The sequence below is a fragment of the Ambystoma mexicanum genome, chromosome 9, assembly GCF_040938575.1.
Source record: "Ambystoma mexicanum isolate Mex_15411 chromosome 9, UKY_AmexF1_1, whole genome shotgun sequence".
In the NCBI taxonomy this organism is placed as follows: Eukaryota; Metazoa; Chordata; class Amphibia; order Caudata; family Ambystomatidae; genus Ambystoma; species Ambystoma mexicanum.
Window position 1 is genome coordinate 737,657,684 of NC_090931.1, and position 22,448 is coordinate 737,680,131.

The 22,448-nt window shown below is 45.6% G+C and overlaps 1 protein-coding gene across 2 annotated transcripts in view; it reads left to right on the top strand.

The window, feature by feature from the left end:
• ANKAR (ankyrin and armadillo repeat containing) overlaps nucleotides 1-22,448 on the top strand; it is a 1,891,262-nt gene that overhangs the window by 1,489,862 nt on the left and 378,952 nt on the right. For both annotated transcript variants that reach the window (XM_069615641.1, XM_069615642.1), the window contains exon 20: nucleotides 4,034-4,192. In XM_069615641.1, coding sequence (XP_069471742.1) covers nucleotides 4,034-4,192 — 159 coding nt within the window. The remainder of the gene's footprint in view (nucleotides 1-4,033; nucleotides 4,193-22,448) is intronic.

Sequence of the window (22,448 nt, forward strand, 5' to 3'; positions counted from 1 at the left end):
GGCTTGCTGGTATCATCGGGGGATTATAACACTGTCGGTCCGGGAAGTCAAGCGCCAGAAAAATGGTATTCCCCATTCCCATTCGAGGGACTCAATGTGAATGGGGAACATGGAGGCACTGGCACCATACACAACAGTGCCATTGCCTCTGTGAAAGTCTGCTAGTGGCTGCTGTCCCGCCCGCCAGGTCTGACCTGGTGGGGGGGGTGGCAAGCAGCTCACAGACTCGGAGTGTGCCGGTCCGGTAGTCTTACCGGCACCGTTTTTACCGGACCGGCATGCTCGTAATGAGGCCCATAGTGTGCAACAGCAAATGGTGGGCCCAGATTTTGTAAAGTGCATTGAAGACCCAAAAAACATCAAGTGTGTGGAGCTACGCTATCTGATGGTGAAAGGGCGGAAACAGGTCAATAACAACTGGCAGGACATCACGCTACCTTGCTTGGCAGAGGGACTGGTAACATATAGCAAGGAAAGGATAGCGCAAGTAGACACTTTATGTACAGAAATCTTGACAGAGCATATCGTAAAGCTGATGTGGATTGCAACAATGGAAAAGGCGCTGCAAGGGCATAGGAAGAACAATATAGACTCTGTTTCCACAGGAAAGGTACAGTCTTTGTCAGCACAAATGAACATTGCAATAAGACTCTCTAGATCACAGACATGAAGAAAGGAACAGTGGCACTGATAGATTACTACTGTGTCTACGGCTGACAAGCTTGCTTGCACCTCCCGCCATCATGGAGTGGCTGTTGTTCGCTGGCCACATTGCAATGAGCACTATTAGTAATCCCAGAAGAACACCTGAAGGGAGAGCACTGCCTGCAGAGGGACCAACGAGTTTCCCCACTGTCGAAAATTAAGATAAGAGCTTGGTACCCACAGAAAAGCACCGAATCCGACTAGGAAAATGACAGTTCCAACAACCGCAGAGGATGAAAAGATCAAATACTCTTCTACATTGCTTGCTGAAATACCAGAAGAATACAGGCTTTTCAGCTCAGCAGAATCCTTTTTTGCGTCTTTAGTCTTGTCGGGAGTGCAGGCCACAGCGAATGCTGAATGGTTGCAAATAGTAAGGTGGGAACTGGTCCAGCTCGCGAACGACACATAGAATGGGTTCAACGTGATCAAGGTCGAGTTGGGGGCATTGAGATTTATGACAATGCAAAATCGTTACATGCTGGACATGTTAACAGCGATGGAAGGTGGGGTTTGGAAAGAATTTGGCGATTCCTGCTGTACATTCGTGCCTCCAAGGATGCAGAGAACGCATCACTATCCCACGTCATTGCAGCTGTCCATAGCCTGAGTGTTCGCATGAGAGAGGAATACAAGACAGTGATTGGCTGACTATGGCATTTAACTGGGCCCCGTCGTGGCTCAGAGCGGTTGTGAAGATGTTAATGCCCATCATTGTGTTCATCCTGGTCATTTTCTGCACGTGTCAGCTGGTTCTTGGATGCTGTGCCACTGTGGCACCTGATAGTGCAATAATGATGGTATCAATTTGGGTTCCAAAAGCACCCCGCGGAACAAAAGATATTGAAGTACAAACATATTTTAAAGGATGGCCCGAAGTATGAAATGTTCCCCATTCTGTATGGAGATTAAGTTGATCCTCTATACCACACCATTATTTCCCCACCCCGACCCAGAAAATTAGACAGAGGTTTGGGTGGACCTGGCAAGGGAGTGGGGGGGGGGGGGTGTATATATATATATGACTTTCTCGCCTGAAGAGTATGCGCGTAGGGGAGAAAGTTTGCGATCAGTCTGTAGGGCCTGGGTGCTAATAAAGGGGACTTAGCCATATGTGGATGCAGAAATGGGAGAACGGGAGCTCTGAAGCATTCCAAAGTTCGTTACTGTAGAAGTAGCGAAAGGGGGACTGTTGGGAAAGGGACAGCCTGTTCCACCCCCCATAGGCGCTTTAAAGTGAGGCATGATGCATTTGAGGCACTGTGATGGGCCAGGGGGAGGGTAAGAGGGACGGCAGCATTGCTATTTTTGCGTAGATATTAATAATCATAGGTAGGAGGGAAGGCCTGCGTGGTAAATGCGGCATTGCATGTCCTATGCCCAAATTCACAAGACCACAGAAATCCCCAGCCATGCCTCAGCTCCCATGAGGACAGCTAACACCCCCAACCGCCACAACGTCTATTAGTTGTTCTAACAGTGTTGCGAAGATGTGTTTTTTACCCAAGAGGAATGTGCCCTACAAGGCCGCGATCAGAGACCGGCGCCTGGTGTGCATGTTATCTCACACTGGCCAAAGCATGACCCGGCCCATTCCTGGGTGACCACGAGTTATAGCCCATGTAACTGACTAAACCTTAAGATCCCCGAATTCCATGGCACCAGGTGCCCTTTGACCAGCAACCCCAAAGTAACAAGTCCTAAAATGTTCAAAGAGGACGGACAGGGCATATCGTTGAAGCGACAATCGCTTGATTTGTATTACGAAGTGCTGAGACGGATACATTATAGTTCAAAATGAGGGTGGAGACCTTGGAGCTGGATGGCATGGAGGGGAGTGAGTGAAATGTGTGTGTGAAGGTTAGAGTGCCCCAGAACCTCCTTTGTGAATGTCTTAAGGCCTGCCAAGTGCACAGCATGAGTGATAAAATATTTGGATGGTAGGGGTATAATTAATTTGTTTTCTGACCTTCGACGTGAGAAGAAGATGAACCCTGCAGCACCTATGTGATGAAGTCGGACGGACTGGGCTGAGACAATAGACCAGCACCTGTTATGAGTAAAGGTGGAATATGTATAGGGTCCATCCAATCAGCCACGCAGGGTTTTACTGTATGTCGTTGCGTCATTATGACGCCATGTATCTTTAAATGTTTCTGCTTGTACCTCTTTTCGGTTGAATGTTCTTGGCAGCAGAGTTCTTTGCTGTTGCTCTCATCTGCGTTTGAGATTAAAACTTGTTATCCTTACAAGATCTACTTGGGCCTTTCTTCCCTAGCGGGTGGTATTCTCTCTGGTGTGAGCATTTAGAAGTCTATACGAATTTAAATGATTTAAAAATAAATCCTACAAAGTCAGCTGTATTAATAACGAAATGGTCAAACCGAAAAAAGAAAAATGTACCTGGTATATTGAAGGGGAAACATAGCAGTAAAATGACCTCTGTAAAGTTTATGTTATAAAGCATATTTGATCTTATCCACATTTTATAACTACCTCTACTACAATCCCTCCCCAACTCAGCCTGTACATAGTATACCAATATATGCAATTCTGATCGCTATGTATCTATCACCTCTGATTTCGCATGTGTGGCCTCTTCATCATCATTGCATGTAAATAAAGTCACAGTTAACGCTACCCACCGCTGAATGTCCATTCCCAAATCCGCTTTCTGTTCGCTTAGCGCTCTTTCCCATGCCTCAGTTTCTTCCATCGCCCATTTTTCCAACTCCATCCACCAACCAGTCACTAATGAGCAGGGCACTACATTCCTGGGTGCGAACTAGTGAGCAGGGTATTTTATCCCTCGGTGTGGCAGGGTAAGCAGGGTATCATATCCCTGAGTACTGGACAGAGGAAATGAGAGCCCCAGTGAATTGAAGGACCTTTTAGAACGCTTGACAAAGGTGGAAAGCCCCAAATTCTGACAAATCTTGAGAGGCCTTATTGAGCCCAGCAGAAGTGATAAAGACTCAGTGATAGAGTGAATTAAATAGTAGACATTCCTATCTAGAACTTTGGGTGCCTTTTTATTTGCTGTACTTTGTTTATAATCCTGATTTCAAGAACTGTGTTTCCCAAGAATCTTTGTCATGGCCACCCAAAACCAATTTCCATGCAATACTCTTATGTTTTACTTTTGGTTAGTAAGTCACTTTAAACTTATTCTGGTGTCAGTAGTTGTGTGTTCTCTCAGCCATATGACAGCTTGCATATCACTATGGGTATAACCGTTTATAAACTGTCATGTCACACTTGCATATTTATCACTAGAATAATAACATTCAAAACAAATCTGTGATTACTAGTCTTTTTTCCTTTTCAGGACATTTGTTTAAGAGCAGGGGATGCTTTAGCTCTCTTTGCATACAACAACATGCTGCAGCAGTTCCTACTTTTGGAAACTGGAGGCATTTTCATGTCTGTCTTTGAGCCCTTCCTGAATTCAGATATTGAACTTGAAAAAGCAAAGGCAGCATTTCAGGTAATGCAACAAAACTTGGATTTCAATACTTATAGCATAACCATTCTTAGGTGCACGCAATGAATGTTTACATGACTGAAGCCCAGAAAAACAACATGATTTGCTCACAATAATATAATGGGTCTAATGGTTCCACCTGAACTTTCGATCATGACTTCCTGATTCCTGAACTAGTCCTTCACTGCTAAACCACACAACCTGACTTTTTCAAATAAATATACTTTTAGCGTTGCTGTTCTCTCCACTGCTACCTCTTCTGCTATGAATTAACGAGGGCACATCTTTTGGTTTTAGCAATTTCTTGTATCGGACTCATTGATTTATTGAGCTTGTTTTGAATGTGATTTCTTTCATTTGTACAAACAGGTCACTTGATGACTTTAGTATATTATTAGAAAAAACATTGATTAATAGATTCTTATTATCATTGAAAGCACAATAAAATTTAACCAGAATCACCAACTAATAATATAACGGGGAAATATCATGTATGCAAATAAAGAAGCATATATGGGGAGGGCCACATATACCACATATACACATATACTGTTCTTTAAAGTTCAAGACTGATGTGCAAATAGTGACATCTAACTAATAATCAATATTACATGGCTGTTATGCATACATCAAAGAATGGGACTGCAATTTGTTTGGGTTTCATAGATTTGGGCACATATAACCAAGAAACATGGATGCATAGACATTCACCTTATATATCAATGATCTATGGCGGGATACATATGGTGGAAAGAGACAAAACGTATTAAAGAAAGCCAGCTCATATTAAGCAAGAAGGAAGACATGTGGGTTATTGACCAATTTGCAATGTTTGGAAACAGAATACCAGACTTCTGTTCTGGGCTGTGGCACATGACATAAAAATGTGTGGAATTCTGGCCAGATCACTTTCTCTCTTGCTTTGGCTAAAATTGTAACTACCTGTTATGTAAACATGCAATTAATAAAAATAACAACCGTACTGTATGATGTCTTATATTGTCCCTATTGCACCTTCGCAACCTGCGCCCTAGTGCATGCCATATAAAAGAATCTGGTTCCAATGAAAACTCCACACTCTATACTGCTTGCTCTGTGTGCAGCACATTGTATTTGAGATGCTCCCACTACAATTCAGGTTCTCTGCATAGTGCTGTACTGCTACTTGGAGCTGGGTTGAGACTGTATCAACTGTCAATCTAAAAGACACACAGGCATCAACTTTAAATTGAATTGGTTTTACCTCCCATAAAAAAGTAAAGACAGCTAATCTATTCCCTATTAATCATATTTCGCCCTCCCATGAGGTAAGGATGAATGTCCCTTTAGGTCCCATTTATAAAATGTCCTCACCCGCACAGAATGTAGTGGAGGGCCATGGGCTGTTCACTATAGATTTTTCTGAAAGTACATCATTGGAAATGGAGTCTATTAGTCCCTCTTCCTCTCTCAATTAAATTAAAGACATCTTACCATCATTATTGATGGTAGCAGAGGGGCATATAGTGTCTGTTTTATAGACCCTCACAAAATGAAGACAACTATCCCCTCTGAGTTACGATGCATTACCTGTCCCCTCCATCCAACAGTTTTGGGTAGACCTGAAGATCCTACTCTTCAAAGAACCATCTTACCAATTACTAATTTCTTATCTCAATCTACTTCTCCCCCTCTGAGCCTCCCCCTGCTTCCATACCCAACTTTGCTACCTCTTCTACATCTGCTACCTACATGTAACCCCATGGGTGCATCCTCTTTTCACTGTGATCTGTTTCTTCTCAGCTATATTTATGCTTTATAGGTCCACAGATACTGTGATGAAGTCGCTTTCCTAACATTGAGACCTCGAGTGGGGTAAACAAGGGTGCCAGGTTAATCCCCAAGCTATTAGAAGATGGGTCTAGGGTTGGTAAAGGGGGATTCCCTGGCCACTTACACTTTGTCCCTGCACAAAAGCAGAGGACCATCACAAGGTGCTAGTTAAGGGTGGTCCTCTTTTAAAGAAAGCAATCCCTGTACTTTGGCAGCGGAAAGAAGGGGAATTACTAATGCTATGCTCTTCCCATTCCCTGTCCCTGGGAGGTAATCAAGTCCACAGAGGAAAGGGGTCAGAGGATGGGAAAGCAGGTGAAATGCCATAGGGATGGAGTGATGTAAAAGGGGAAAAGGAGTGTTTTGTAATAGCTTGGGTGGGTATAGGTTCATTAAGGTGGACCATAGATCAGGATTGCAGAAAGCATTGTATACTCTAAACATGTTTGGAATCCAAGGGACTGTCTATGTGAAGCAGTTTAGTGAATCAACATGTAGTTATTAGCACATAGTATTCCTTTAGCTCTATGAGGGGCTGGAGATGTGCTCCAGCAACCCAGTTACATGGTGGAGGCTTTTTTCCCACCAGGGATTAACTTTTACATTTTCAATAGGGCAAGCACAGCAAAAGTAATTTGGGACTGACAAGCTTAGAGTCTAGAATAGACCCTGAGAAAGTAGAATATAGTTGGAGAATAAAAGTATAGGAAGGGCTGCTTGGATCTGCTGAAACCCTGTAGGACATGTTACAAGCCTGGCACTCATGAAAGTGGAGGAAATAATGTAATGTTCTGAAAATAAATGTATTGCCTCATAGTGCAGTTGCTGCAGAGCTCATGGTCCCTGTGCTGGAGGCTGCCTGTGTTACATAACTGTTGCCATATAAGCTTTAACTTGCTTGTTGCATGTTACATCACTATGCTTCTGTACTGCGCCAAATCAACATATTATAGTTTCAAAGTGCCGAATCCTTGTCTGAGGCATACTGTGCCCCTGACCTGGGTACCCATACATTAATCGTCTGGGAACAGCATGAGCAAGGGTCAAGTAGGAGGAAAAGAAAGGAGTTTGTCAGTCAGTCACATTTTTTATTTATGCGGTACGCCATAAAAGCCACACAGCACAAATACACAATGCAATGAAATGTACAAGTGCTTTTTAAAACACGCATCAACGTATGGGAGTGCAAGTTAAAAATCCAGATCACATAAACTAAAATACTTAACATAACATAATCTACATTAAAATCCCAGTAATGCTTGCGTCTTTAATAGACATTGTTACTATTAGGAGAGGAGTTTGCAAACACAGGGAGGGAGTGTGGTGGGGAAAAATGCTTGCATTTATAGGGATGCATGTTAGTCCAATATATATGTGCTATCTTTTAGAGGGAGGAGAAGCAGAAGAGTATATGTTGAGCTAATATATGCACTGGGATACCAAGGCAGTTTTGGAGTAGTATAAAATAGACATTGAGTAGTGTTAGGTGCTTGAGTGTCTCAAGAGCATGCTCAGTCAATCCTGGTAGATATATAGACTTAGAATACCTTCTGGGTCTATTTAGCATACTGTGGGTAAATTGCAGAATAATTTTTCTGGGGATGCCAAAGCAACTCCGGTGTCTTAATTAAAGAGTTTTTCTTATGAAAGTGAACGCTCCGAGTGGGCATGTTGGTGCGATAGAAAGATTCCTTAGGATAGAATAGAAAGGTGATAGTTGTTAGTAGCAAAAGGCAAGGGAGGGGGAATGACAGAATTAATAAAGTAAGAATGTTATTTTTGCCGATAGATGCACAGTCAACAATGTTTTTTTTTTTAAACTCTTTTTTATTAGTGGTAACAAAAAGGCCAACAGCACCATTGCACAGTTCATTTCACAGATATAACAGGAATAAATTGGTTCAATGCAGTTTAACAAAACAGTATCATGGTGACAGGTCATCATCAGTAATCATATTGCACAGGTAAACTCTAAACGGGCCCCAAATGTCTTTGGGTCTACACGTCGAAGGTTGGTTCAAAACAAACTGCTCCTCTGACTCGTTGACATGTCAATTCTTGTAGGAATTGGTTCATGCAGGGTGGCAGAGCGCTTTCCACTTCAATAAAATACATTTTTTGGCAACCGCACATGAAATGTTGAATAGTCTTCTGATTTTTTCCGAGTGCTTGCCTATGTCCCCAAACAGATATTTCTGGGGGGTCAAATCGGGGGGAACCTGAGTTATTTCTTCCAACATTTCTGCTACTGCCCTCCAGAACCCCCCAACCACCGGACAGTCCCAGTACATATGAAAGGAACCGGCCTGAGGAGCATTGCATTTGGGGCAGGCATCCGAGGCATCTGGCGCAAACTTAGGGATCCTGGCTGGCGTGTAATGTAATCTATTTAGAATTTTAAATTGGATCAACCTCAGGCCAGAGTTAAGTGAGATCTTTTTAGTCAGTGAACAGTATCTGGCCCATTTCTTCTCTTCGATGGGAGCTTGGAAGTCTGCCTCCCACCGCTCCCTTATCTGATTCACTGTGGGGGTGTGGGTATGGACTTCAGTGTATAGCCTAGAGATTCCCAGGCCATTTTTAGCTGTCACTAGTTGTATACATGGATGTGGTTCGTCCGGGAAGAGAGGCCACCTCTTTTGGAATGCAGATCTCATACGATAATATTGAAGCGTTTTCAGTGGACCATCTCCCAGCGCCCTCAGCAACAGACCCAGGTCTGAAAAAGTGCCATTGACAAACATGTCACCAAGCTTCATTTCACAGTTAGGGTCCCAGGATTCCTGTATGCTCGTGTCATATGTAGGAGGGATTCCCGGAAAGTTCACAGAGGTATCTCGGTGTTATAGGGGTCTCAAGTCTAAGCCTTTTGTATATAGCTTCCCATGTCCTGACTGTGCAGCTAACTGGATTGTATTCACACGTGTCCCTATAGTGTGGATCAAAAATGACTGATTGTATGTTTGTGGGATGTGTAGTATATTCTTCTATCCATGCATGGGGTGTGTTGTATTCATCATTGTACCAATATTCAGCAAATTGCGCCTGGGCTACATAATAGTAGATCTCGAAATCAGAGGCTGATATACCCTCCGAGGAATAGGGTTCTGTCATTTTTTCCCAGCTTATCCTCGCTGTCTTACCGTTCCAGAGAAATGTTACCGCCATGGATCTGAGTTTGGCGAAGAAGACTCTGCCAGGCCATATAGGGATGTTGACAAACAGATAAAGAAGTTTAGGTAGGATAACCATTTTAAGAATAGCGACTCGTCCGGCTAAAGAGATCGGGAGTCGCCCCCACATCTGGAGCTTGGCCGTTAGGGTCTGCAGGGCGCTTTCGTGATTATCTGAATATAATGTTAGCTTATTTCTGGAGACGAGAATTCCCAGGTATCTGATACGGTCTTCAGACCATTTGAGTCCACCTGTCACTGTGGGGCACTGGGTGGCCAGTGTAAGCGGAAATATTTCCGATTTGGCCTTGTTTATCGTGTACCCAGAGTAATCTGCAAACTCCTGCATCTCTGCCATAATGGGTGTTATATTGAGTTCCGGTTCCTTGACATATAATAAAGTGTCATCCGCATAGAGCGATATGAGGTGGGTAGATCCCTTCATTTTGATCCCTCTATCCACATGTCTGAGACGGACCGTGGCCGCCATTGGCTCAATGGTTAATGCGAACAACAAGGGCGAAAACGGGCAGCCCTGTCTGGTTCCCCTCTCCAACAGGAACATCTGGGAAATGGCTCTAGTGGTCAGGATACGAGCCCCAGGCTCTGTGTACAGTAATTTCACATATCTTATGAAGTTGGGCACCATCCCAAACGCCTCCAGAACCGCAAGAAGATAGACCCACGAGACAGAATCAAATGCTTTTTCAGCGTCAAGGGATATAGCCACTGCGCTCCTCGCGGGATCTATTTGTGCCATTATGCCAAAGAGTCTTCGGAGGTTCAGGGCTGTAGAACGTGCAGGGATAAACCCGTTCTGATCAGGATGTACTAGGGTAGGGACTACCGGCAGAAGCTATTCGCCAGGACCTTTGCAAATATTTTCGCTTCGGTATTTATAAGTGACAGGGGCCTGTAGGACGAAACGTCCTGTGGTGGTCGCCTAGGCTTATGGAGTACAGTTATAATAGCTTCTCTCATAGTTGGGGGCAACCTGCCGGACTCAAGTGACTCCTCCCACACCTGCTTCAGTATCGGAACAAGCTCCTCGTAAAATTCTTTGTAGAATTCAGCTCCCAACCCGTCCGACCCTGGTGCCCTGCCCGAAGCCAAGGCTTTGACCGCTTCTACAATCTCTTCCGCAGTCACCAGTTGATCTAGCGCTAGGCGTTCTTCATCGGGGAGTTTACGGAGGGAGAGAGCCTCAAGGTATATCTTAATTTCTGCGAGTGTTTTCTTATCTTTATTTGAGTATAATTCCTTGTAGAATTCCATAAATTCCCCATTAATGTCTTCATCTCTGAGCAGTACCCTCCCCTGTACAGTGCGTATACTTGTGATCTGTGTAGGTTGTCTATCGTGCTTGAGTAAGTTGGAAAGCATCCTGCCAGCCTTGTTACCCTCCCCATGTCTACACGCGCGTATAGGGGCCGCCACGTATCGGACCTCCCTTATGGCGAGCTTATCAAACTCTTGAAGGTGCATGCGTATATTGGCTAATACTGCTTTGTCTTGCGTGTTCGTGTATGTTTTCTCCAGAGCATCTAGTTTGCTTTCGATAGTTGACAACTCGGTTCTCACCGCCTTCAACATACCTGTAGTTTTGGACATCAACACACCCCTTATCCAGACCTTGAAGGATTCCCACACCGTTGAGTACCTGTCAACCGATCCCACATTGTTAGATAGAAACTCTGTAACCTCAGCATGGAGTGCTTCTACTGTTCCCGGGTCCCCCAACATTCCACCCGGCATCCTCCACCTCCTAGCAGGGCATTAGGAATTCCGGAACACTAGTTCCAACATCACTGAGGAATGATCTGACAATGTTCGAGGAAGGATTTCGCATTCCCCCACCACAGCCATCAAAGACATGTAAACAAACCAATAATCAATCCTAGACTCCGAGTCATGTACCGAGAAATAAAACGTATATCTCCTGGAATCAGGATGAGTTTCACGCCATGCATCTGCCAGTAAAAGTTGTGACAAAACATGTTGCAAATCAAGTACTGCCCTACTTGGGGTTCTAACCACCTTCGAGGATCTATCAAGAACCTGGTCCAAGGCCAGATTGCAGTCTCCCCCCCCCCATATCACATTCAGAACATCAAGTGACATAATTATCTGGTATAAATCCATGTAAAAGGCAGGGTCATCAATGTTAGGCCCGTACGTGTTGACCAGGAGTATTTGTTGAGTAGCCACCTCCCCCCAGACCATGACATATCTGCCCAGGAGATCAGCCTTGTGACCACCCACGCTGAACCCAAGGCCTGGATGAATAAGGGTGATCACCCCTCTGGACTGGGATGAATAGTCAGTGTAGAACCTCAGGGGACCCCACCTAGGCAATATGTGGGCGTTGCTCAATCCTACCGCATGGGTCTCTTGTAGCAGCAGGATTTGGGGATTATGCTTGGCAACATAGTTGGAAATCTTCTTAACCTTAACCTGATTATTTAATCCCCGAACATTCCACGTCAGGAGTTTAACCGTAAACCCAACACGGGGCTCTGAAATGGAGCATTAGCCATTGTCAAACTCAACAAGTTTACAGTAATCGTGCAACACAATCGGTGCCAGCCCTGATGCCACCATATTTTTACTTTTCAACCAACAAGTCCCCTCCTACCACTTCACACATGAACATGGCTCCGTAGAGTGGCACTAACCCCCAACAAGATGCCACCATAAGTCGATACAAGAGCTGAGTTCACCAAATCGCCCACCCTGTCCCATCCCCCCACCCTCATCGTCACCCCCAACTCGACGATGAGTCCAACAAAACTTATGGAATATTCCGCGGGTGGCCATGTTGCTTCACATGGCCGCCGATCAGGTCCAACAACTCCACCAACCAAATTGCCTGGCACAGCTTCATCCGATACTTATCTTGAATATAGCCTTAGAAAGGGTTGACAGTCAAGTGTTTTTTCGTCTGCAGGTCTGGGTCTGTTGTTTTGTGCCTGTCTGCCCCCTCTAGGAGGACGGGGTATGGACGTTTCAATATATTGCGTGGCTTCGGCCGGAGATTCAGAGAAATGGGCCCTTCCCGTGTGCATAATCCTCATTTTTGCCAGGAACATCAATGCATATGGGATCTGGCGTTCTCTTAAGAGCCTCTTGACTGGCTCGTAGGATCTCCTGCTCTCCTGCACTCCCGAGGAGAAATCTGGATAAATGTGGATCCGACTTTCCTCATATTGGAGGGTGCCCGCCTCTCTTGCCTTACGCAGGATTGTATCTCTGTCCCTGTAGTTGAGGAGTCGCGCAATTATAGTACGTGGTGGTGTGCCTGGTTTGGGTGCTGGGGCCAATGTACGGTGTGCTCGTTCCACCACAAAATGTTCAGAGAATGTCTCCAGTCCAAACAGGGTTTTAAGCAGTATCTCGAGTTGTTTCTCTATTTGACCCTTGCCAAAAGATTCCGCTATGCCCACCACGCAGATATTGTTTCTCCTGGAGCGTGACTCTAAGTCCTCGCATTTGTTCTGTAGTTTTCCATGGTTTCTTTGATTTGGATGATGTCACGGCTGTGATGCGAGATAGTGTCTTCGTTAGTGCTTATCCTGCTTTCGGTTTCGGTATACGCAAACTTTCTTTCTCCGCTCTAGCCTTTAAGGAGCCGATGGTGTACACTATGTCGTCTAATTTTGTGTTGACTGTGTGGAAACCATTCTGCACTATTGTGGTTAAGTTGTCTAAATTCTCACTAGGCTCAGTAGTGGGGGCCTCGTCAGCCGACGTAGCCTGAGTCTGACTCCCCGTGTAAGCATCCATTGGGCCTTTCTTCTGTTTCCCCGGAGTTTTGGAACTTTTCCCGGACTTCTGTGGGTCGCCCATGATACTGTCGGAATTGTGTTCCGAAGCGATGCAGTGCACTGTTAACCGAATTTCTATATGCCGTCCTTCCTTGCTCCTTATGCAGTGTCCGAGCCCTGGGAGTGGATCAGATTAAGGGGCCAGAGACGTTATGAACGTTAAACAAGGAGCCCCCAGCTGGAACTTGGTGGTCCGAATGGGGGGTTTCTGAGCCGCTTCGGTCCGCAGCTGATGTATATGTTGGGGGTCTCCACCCAGCCCGTTCCCCCACGCGGGACATGCTCTGTATTCAACGGGACGGAAGATAAAGTATATCGGCTCAGTGAGGATTGTTGCCGGGTCACCTTTCCGGCCACTCATCCGCCGCCCAGCCGTGCCTCCTTGTCGGACATTCCTGTCTCTGGGCCTCCTCGCGGTCCTCAATTGCAGGCCCGCCGCACGCCTCGCCCCTGTGTTATAATGTAGGTTCCGGAGGAGGCTTTTTTCTTGGAGCTCAACTGCCGCGGACCACAACACAGAGGCCGGACTGGAACGTGGGCCGGTTCGTCAGACTGAGCCACCCGCGTCACGGCCAACCCCAAGGCCGCAGCGTATTACCAGCAGGGCATAGGGCCTGGGCCGCAGTTCAGGCTGCTCCCATCAGGGGCCTCGGTCCTTCAGTCACGCAGCAGCGCTCGCGTGGCTCTCCCTGGAGCTCGGCACCGGATATATTCAGCCGCGTGTGTCGGCCGATCTGCCTGGGGCTGTATCTCCGGCATTCCTGACCTCTAATTCACAGGAGTTCGACTGACCCTCCACGGATGGCTGGGCTACCTTCCCAGAACGTTCAGGATACGCAGGCAATGTTAAAACGGATTATATGGCGCAGGATATCTCAGTGGAGCGGGAGCTCTGGAATCAGGCAGCCATTTCCATCGTGCGCAACAGCGCCCCACCCCACAGTCAACAATGTTTGTGTTCTGTTTATCACTTCATGCCACTGTAAGGCCACCTCACTGCAAAGAGGAGCAGGCAGGGAATCTTTCAGACTGCAAGCCAACAATGTAAGCACCATTGTGCCAAAAGAGCAGCACTGTAGGGCCCCTCAGCCACGAACTGCCAGTTCTATAGTACGGATAAGCAGGTGACCCTGTCATCCGCATAACATTGAAAATTGGAGCACAAAGTAGCGATGCAGTGGAAAAGAGGTGCCAGGTAGTGGTTGAAGAGCCAGGGAGAGAGCTTACACCCTGGGGGAACACCACAAGTGGAGAGAGAGCTAGAAGAGAAGAAAGACCCCAGTTGGACCTGAGAGGGTCAGTCGGTGAGAAAGGAGGTCAACCAGGCCAGGGCCTGATCAGTAATACCAACGTTGTCGTGGAGGTTATTGAGCAGAATGGCATGGTTGACCGTGTCAAAAGCATAGGATAGATTGAGGAGAATGAGGACAGACGGGATATTAGAGTCAAGATTGGAGAGCAAGTCTTCACGGGTATTCAGGAGAGCAGTTTCCGCGCTTCTGGCAGCTCAGAAGCCAGACTGGGGGTCATGGAGGCAACCAACATATTCATTATGTAGATTAAGCTGGGAGGTGGCCAGCTGTTCCAAGAGTTTGCCCAGGAAAGGAGTAATGGAGATTAGGTGATAGTTAGCAGGAGAGGAAGGATCGGCCGAAGGCTCCTTGAGAAGGGGTGCACAAGAGAGTGCTTAAGGGGGAGGGGAAAGTTCCAGTGGCAAAGGAGTGATTGCAGAAATCGGCTGGAGCAAGGGTGTCGATGTGGTCCTTGATAGTTCTGGATAAGCAGGGGGGAGCCTACTTTGACGAGACGTTCATAGATCAGACTTGTCTAGAAGCATCATCAGGGGTGAACAGGGGAAAGAAGGAGAAAGGAGGAGGAGAGATGGCCTCAGACAGACCAGGATTAGTAGATGAGGAGGAAGAGGAGGTAGAGGAAGAGAGGGCGGACAGGAGTTTTAGTAGTGAAATGAGAGGCCAAGGCCGTGCAGAGGGCCTGGGGGGGAACAGTAGAGGTAGGGACGGCAGCAGGATTGGCCAGCTCCTTGCAGATTTTGAAAAGTTCGGCCAAGTTGGTAGGCTTTCAATTTGGTGTCTTTCTGAGGATACTGCTCTGAGGCTTCTGCCCTAACAGTCATTGCACCATGACAGCAATCCTTTGAGGATGACTGGGTTGTTGTAGAGACTGGTCCCCATTTAGTTGTTTCCTGGGCTCCTCTGCGAAAGATCTGAATATAATCCCTCCCTTTTTCAACCCTTCCCAACACTTGCCTCGATAGGTGGCAGTAGGGAGAACCCCAGATAGATTTCTATAGTACTGAACACTATTCAGGCTCAATGTCCCAGGAAAGTCTGGAGGCCCACCCAAATTGTAGAGAATAGGCTTGAAAAATAAATGCACTTGCTCCAAAATCTGACTCACATGAAAGAGAAATGGTAATCTTGGAAGCTTATACTCATGGATCTCCTAAAAGGCAGCAGATGAGTTTGTAATAAAACCTGTCAAGCCACACATGACTTTGCTCCCAGACCTAGGCTCTTTGCCAGCAACAGGATACATTGTGTTTTGGGCAGTAGATATGTTGAGAAGTCCTTTTGAAAACCCTTTCAAGATCCAGCCAGGATCCAGCAAGTTATCAAAGCTAAAAAAAAAGGTAAATGTCCTTTACACCATATAAAAAGAAGACAGATCATAGTAAAATTCATATTAACAAACAACAAACATTAAGATAAAATCTACACCATTTCATCGTTGAGACCCAATGAGTTAAGAAATCTCAAAATAGTGATTGCTAATAAAATCGGAGAGCCTCTCATACAAGATTTCCAGAAGACTAGCTTATCAAAGTATTGGGCTTGTTTCCTATATTTTGAGAAACAGAAATCTCTCTTTTGCAACAATTGAGTACAGTTCATAACCAGATGTTCCAAAGTTTCCATGGTTTCCGTATCCTGGCAAAATTGACAGTGGAAGCCATTAGCCATTGCCATTAGCCATTGGCTAGTCATTTTACATGTCTCCACGATTTCTCCAATTTTGAACAAATTCCAGCGGAAGTTGATAAAACCTCGCTGCAATCTTTAACAAGGGAAGTCTCAAATGCTGTGCTATTTTCCCCTGCACTTATGTTCATAAATCAAATGACTAAGACTCTTCTGCAGGTGACGTTTTTCAGTCAGTACACACTAATCGAATTAGTTACAAACTCCCTTTCCCCTAGAGGTATTGCTCATAAGATCCAAACTTGTCATACCCAAACCGTTAAGTATCCCTTCACATAAAATTCTGAAATCATTCAAAGACTTGTTCTCATTTTTTTGCATTTCTATCCCAAGTAGCAAATATAGTGAGTTTTCATGAGACTCCAGGAGTTTACGATAAAAGGTCAGTTTTTTCCATCTTTCTTCAGAAGTTATCCCATTCAAGCTCAAATCAAAAAAATAACGCTTGTGGGGGCAGAGTTGGGTATTCCCATAACCCTTCCCCATATCCTGCCTTCCACTTTGGCCAAAAAGTCGGCCTCCCAACATGGGTATCTTTCAATACCATATGTCAATTTTGGTAGGACTACTCCTGGTTAAAATTTGACAGGTGGGATTACCGGATATCTACAGAACCTGTTATTTACAAGTAACATGTGGGGAATAATTAGGTTGGTTTTCTGTTTAAAGAATTCTATTACTTTGCTCTTATTAGAGGAACCTAAAATATAGAACCCAAGTAAATCGTTCTGGTAATATTTTTTAAGCATTCTCCACCCATCTCATATTTCCCCTTGGACACAATTTTCCTTGCAAAGAAATTCAGCACCATTTTATATGGATTGATTTTCAACCGGATTTCCCCCGCATACTTTTTAAAGGCATTCAATAATCTCTGCAAGCCCACTACGGTGGAATCAACAAGGAGAAAATCAGCAGAGTACGCTAACCATGAGACTCTAGTCTTACCTATTTTAGCTGGAATAAAAGAACAGGGCTCAATGGTTTCCAATATGCCCGAAACATAGAGGTTGAAGAGGCAGGGGACAAGAATGGACCCGTTTTAAACCATTCCATGCTGGGATTTCTTTGGTCAGAGTTCCAGATTTGGTCACCTTGACCTGAAGAACTGTGTTCTCATGCAGGCTAATGATTAGTTTTAATAAGCCTTTTGGAACCCCCCCCATCTGGATAGTTTGGCCCGAGCAAATTCCAGTTAACTAAATGAAGGCCGCACTAAGATCGATAGTAGCTATGCAAATAGTTTTTTAACTGCCTTTCTGGACCAAGTCCTGACAGATTTCAAGGATGAACCCGTTCAGTGAGTTCCCATGGGACTTTCTGAAGCCTGTTTGCCACTGGCTCAGTTGCTCAATTCTATTCGCCCAATGCTCCAGATGTTCTTTCAGGAGAACAGCAGAAAAGATTTTACTATCAGCATCGATAATTGAAATTGGCCGATAGTTCTTGGGGTCTGAGCGCGGGCCATGTTTATATACTGGAATGATGTAAGCTATCTTCCAGGTTACCGGGAAACATTCCTTACAACAGATGTCTGAAAAGAGAAATGACAGAATAGTTGCCCAACAAAGCAACTTAAATAGCTTATTTGAAAGTTTGTTGGGCCCCTGTGCTGTAGAATCACTGGAATTTTTAATTATGTCCAGGATCTACCGGGTGAAAAATCTATTCTAACCTGATGATCTTCCTTAGGCTTGTCAAACTCAATCTTGGTTTCCATCTTATCATTAGCATATAATAGTTCACAATGGGAAACCCACACACTTTCGGGCACTGCATTTACTTGGACCGCTTTTTGAAAGTTAATAGATGAGTTAACCGAAGACCAAGCATTATTCCCTGGTTTATTCATCAGACAGTCGAGTATCTGAGCGGTGTCCTGATGTTGAAGTCTCACTCTTGGACCTGTGGTACAATTCCTATATTTAACGGAATTTCTTTTAATGGTGTTAGGTTGCTCTGTCAGAGGAAGATTTGATTTCTTTACAAGCTTAATGGCGCTCTCATTTCACCCTTTTTCTTAGCTATTTGCTCATCGTAAGAATGGGAGTTGGCTTTCTCCCGTTTAAAAGTATCATTATTGCGCCCACCCCCTCCCTGAATATCTGCCAATGTTGTCAACAGTGAACAAGCCCAACTTATATTGGAGATAGTAGTTTCCATCATATGCTCGATTTTATCATGAAACATTTTGATGGAGTTCTTAGTCCATACTACTTTATTACCTCCCATGTTTCTGAGGCGTAGAGACTACAAGGGGCAGCCATTTGAATATTCGGGACACAGCTCAAATTACAATGATCGCTCCACAAAGTTTCCGAAATGCTCAAATCATAGAAGCCTTCATATAGAAAGCAATCCATGAAAATGTAATCTAGGGTAGATCTGGAATTGCCCCTAAACCAAGTATACTTTCACAACTCCTCGCCCTCTATTGATAGAAATACGTTAACATTTTGAATGCAGAAATTACTGCATCTTTTTTTTTTAAATATGTTTTTATTGTGACCAAGAGTTACATCGGCAAACCGGCCTACGAAAAAGAGTCAACCAACAATCTTTACATATTGACCAATGCGGTCACATAAAGAACATTTTCTGTTTTTCATAATACAAATAGTAAAAGAAGAAGTAAAGAAGAAGAACCCCTGTCCTCCGTATAGCTTTGACAGAGAGGTAAAGGGAGGACTGAGGAAGAATAGTCATACAGAAGCAAATACAAAGGAGAAAGTTAAAGAGGACAGAAAGCCGGTTTCCCACTCCCACCCCCCTCCTTATCCTACCCAGGCCCATTCATAAACTGTTACGCTCACCTGGTTCCCACAGGGGCGTCGATCGGACCCGGACAGCTGTGGTTTCCACCAACGTGATGCGTAGTGCCGAGATGACTGTGTGGACTGGCCCGCCTAATCTCGTCTGCTTGATCCGTAGAAGTATTCTCCTGCAAGTGGAGAAAGGGATTTAGCCACCCGTGGATATGAGCGATAGCTCCCTCCCACTGTTCTCGTTCTCCCTTCTTGTCACCTCCGATATCCCCTTTTAGGAACCTCACCTTATGTATTTAAATGATGAGCTCTCCATCATGCGTGGATTGCAGGGCCGCGTTGATGCCAGTTACTTCACTGGTTTGAAGGCGTGGGAGAGTTCCGGAGAGTATTGACTCTGAGGTTTCCTCAGAGTTCGGTAGGTATCAAGTTCATAGAGTTCAATATGTCCGATGATTCACTCTTGTCCCCCCTTCCTTCCTTGTCTTGCAACTAAGATCGTGAGAAGATACCCCTCGTGGCAGTTGGTGGCGCTCAGGTAAGAGTCTGTATTACCCGACGCCATCCGGTAAATGTTGCTGGTGTTTAAGGTGTTGTTTTCTCTCCCTTTGCAGGTGCGGCACATGAAGATGTGGAGAGTTATAGAATAATGCCTCCGGTGGTAATCAGGTAAGTCTATGATGATAAGTGTTTTATTTGTTGGTTTTCTCGGCTCACCTTGTTGTTTTCTTTTGTCCCTCAGGTGCCAGAGTTCGGCGAAGAAATGATGGAGGCAGCGCCGAATCGAAAGATGCTGCGAGGACTGGTGAGTATGGTGCGGCGCTGTAGCTGGAGATGCGACACGTACAGAAATGATGTTCCTTCCAGGTCCGGAGACGAGATGGATCCGAAATCAGGTGAGGAATTCCAAATAGTTAGTTTTCTAATCTTGTCCTTTTCTTTCCTCTTGTTTTTAGGAGCTCCAGGTTCGAGGCGGGCGTGGCAGAAGACTGGATGCAGACTGCAGGCACAGTGAGCGTTACGCTGCTGGATCCAGAATAACGCGAAGCGTGTGCTGTTGTTCGGGCGTGGTTTAAATAGCCTCCAAAGTAGTTCCAGGTAAGAAGTTCCCTAGAACCACGCCCGAGTAAAAAATAGTCCCTGTAGAAAAATAGTCCCATGCAGGCCTCACGTTGGCTTGGACTCACTAGCAGCATGGTCTGCATCAGGTAAGTAAAGTCTATGAGCCTGGCGCCTATGGCGCCAGGACTCATTTCCATGATGAGCCTGGGGCCTAAGGCACCAGGACTGAACCCAAACAGCCCCCAGCCGAGGCTGTTGGGGTTTTAAAAGGTATCTGGATGCCTGCTGCCAGAGCTGATGGGCTTGGTCCGGATGCCGGGGGGTAGGCATCATGACAGCACTCCCCCTCCCCCCCCCCAGGCCCCTCCTAAAGTTGTTCTTCCCCTTGGCCCTGGTTTGTCTGGGAAGCCCCGATGGAATCTCTTCACTAACCGAGGTGCATGAACGTGGTCACTAGGCTCCCATGACCTTTCTTGTGGTCCGTAGCCCTTCCAATCAATTAAATAAAAAAGTTTTGATTTAACCATCTTGGAGTCCAGGATATTTTTTACCTCAAATTCGGGTTCTTCATCTATCAAGATGGGGTCGGGTGGTTTGGTTAATCTTGTTCATGGTTGAACTGGTTTTAAAAGTGAAACATGAAAGACAGGATGAATTCGCATATTAGAGGGTAATTCCAATTTGACGGCCACTGGGTTGATAATGGCCTTAATGGTGTAAGGTCCCAAATATCTAGGGTTAAAAGTCCGAGTTCCCTTCAGAGGTATGTGTTTTGTCGCCAGCCAAACTTGATCCCCAATCTGGTATTGTGGAGTTTCACTTCTATGTTGGTGAGCATTTTTCTTATATTTCTCTTTTGCTTGTTTCAAATGTTCTGTTGCCTCTTTAAAGCCTTGTGTAATAGTAGAGTGCAAATGACTAACTGCGGGCATTTCTAAATGCTGAGGCAAATCTATTTCTGAGGTTCGAGGGTGATGTCCATATATGGTATAAAAGGGGCTTTGTCCGGTTCCTGAATGTACAGAGTTATTGTATGTATACTCGGAAATCCATAAAATATCTTTCCATGTTACGCTCACCTGGACCCCACAGGGGTGTCGATCGGACCCGGACAGCTGCGGTCTCCGTCAACGTGATGCGTAGTGCAGAGATGACTGTCTGGACTGGCCCACCTAGTCTTGTCTGCTGGACCCGAAGAAGTATTTTCCTGCAAGTGGAGACGGATTAGCCACCTGTGGGTTTTAGTGATGGCGTCCCAACTGTTCTCGCTCTCCCCAACTAATCACCTCCGATATCCCCTTAGTAACCTCACCTTCTGTTTGTAAAAGATGAGCTCTCCATCCTGCGTGTCTTGCAGGGGCGCGGAGATACCAGTTACTTCACTGGTTTGAAGGCGTTGGGAGAGTTCCGGTAAGCATTGACTCTGAAGTCCCAGGCGGGATTGGTAAGTATCAAGTTCATCAAAGAGTTCAATGTGCCCGATGTTCACTCTTGTCCCCTTCCTTCCTTAAGTTGCAACTGAGTTTGTGAGAAGAAGGTCCGTAGCTGCTGCTGGCGTTCAGGTAAGAGTCTGTGTTACCCAACGCTGTCCGGTAACTATTGCATGCGTTAACGTGTTGTTTTTCTCCCTCTTTACAGATGCGGCATATGAATATATGGCGAATAATACCGCTGGTGGTAAATCAGGTAAGTCTATGGTGGTAAGAGTTATTTGTTGATTCCCTTGGCTCACCTTGTTATTCTTGTGCCCCTAGGTGCCGGAGTACGGCGAAGAAATGATGGAGACAGTGCCGGATCGAAAGATGCTGTGAGAACTGGTGAGTATGGCGCCGTGCTAGAGCTGGCGAAGCGACGCGTGCAGGACTGATGTACTTTCCAGGTCGGGAGATGAAATGGATCCGGAATCAGGTGAGGAATTTGAAATAAGTTCGTTTTCTAACCTTGTCTTTTTCTTCCTCTTTATTCTAGGAGCTCCGGATTCGAGGCGGGCGTGGCAGAAGACAGGATGCTGGCTGTAGGCACGCGGGCGTGGCAGAAGACTGGGTGCTGGCTGCAGGCACGGTGAGAGTCACGCTGCTGGATGCAGAATAACACGAAGCATGTGCTGCTGTTCGGGCGTGGTTTAAATAGCCTCCAAAGTAGTCCCAGGAAAGAAGTTTCCCAGGACCACACCCGAGTAAAAAATAGTCCCTGTAGTAAAATAGTCCCATCCAGGCCTCACGTTGGCTTGGACTCACTAACAGCATGGTCTGCATCAGGTAAGTAAAGTCTATGCCATGATGAGCTTGGCGCCTAAGGTGCCAGGACTGAACCCAAACAGCCCCCAGCCGGGGCTTTTGGGGTTTTAAAAGAAATCTGGATGCCTGTTTCCAGAGCTGATGGGCTTGGTCCTGATGCCCGGGGGTAGGCATCATGACATAAACAGTCAATGATCAAGACGCTGAATATGGTGGAATCGGGTGCACACCAGAAGTATGTGGCTGCATCATCAATCGGGAACATTAGCATGTCTAATGATAATGTGTAGTGAGGGATCAATCTCTTGTGTAGGCTTTAGGGGGAATACTTTGTCAAGATGAGTCCATGCTAGTGTCCTGCCCCTGGGGTCATTTTATAGTACGTTC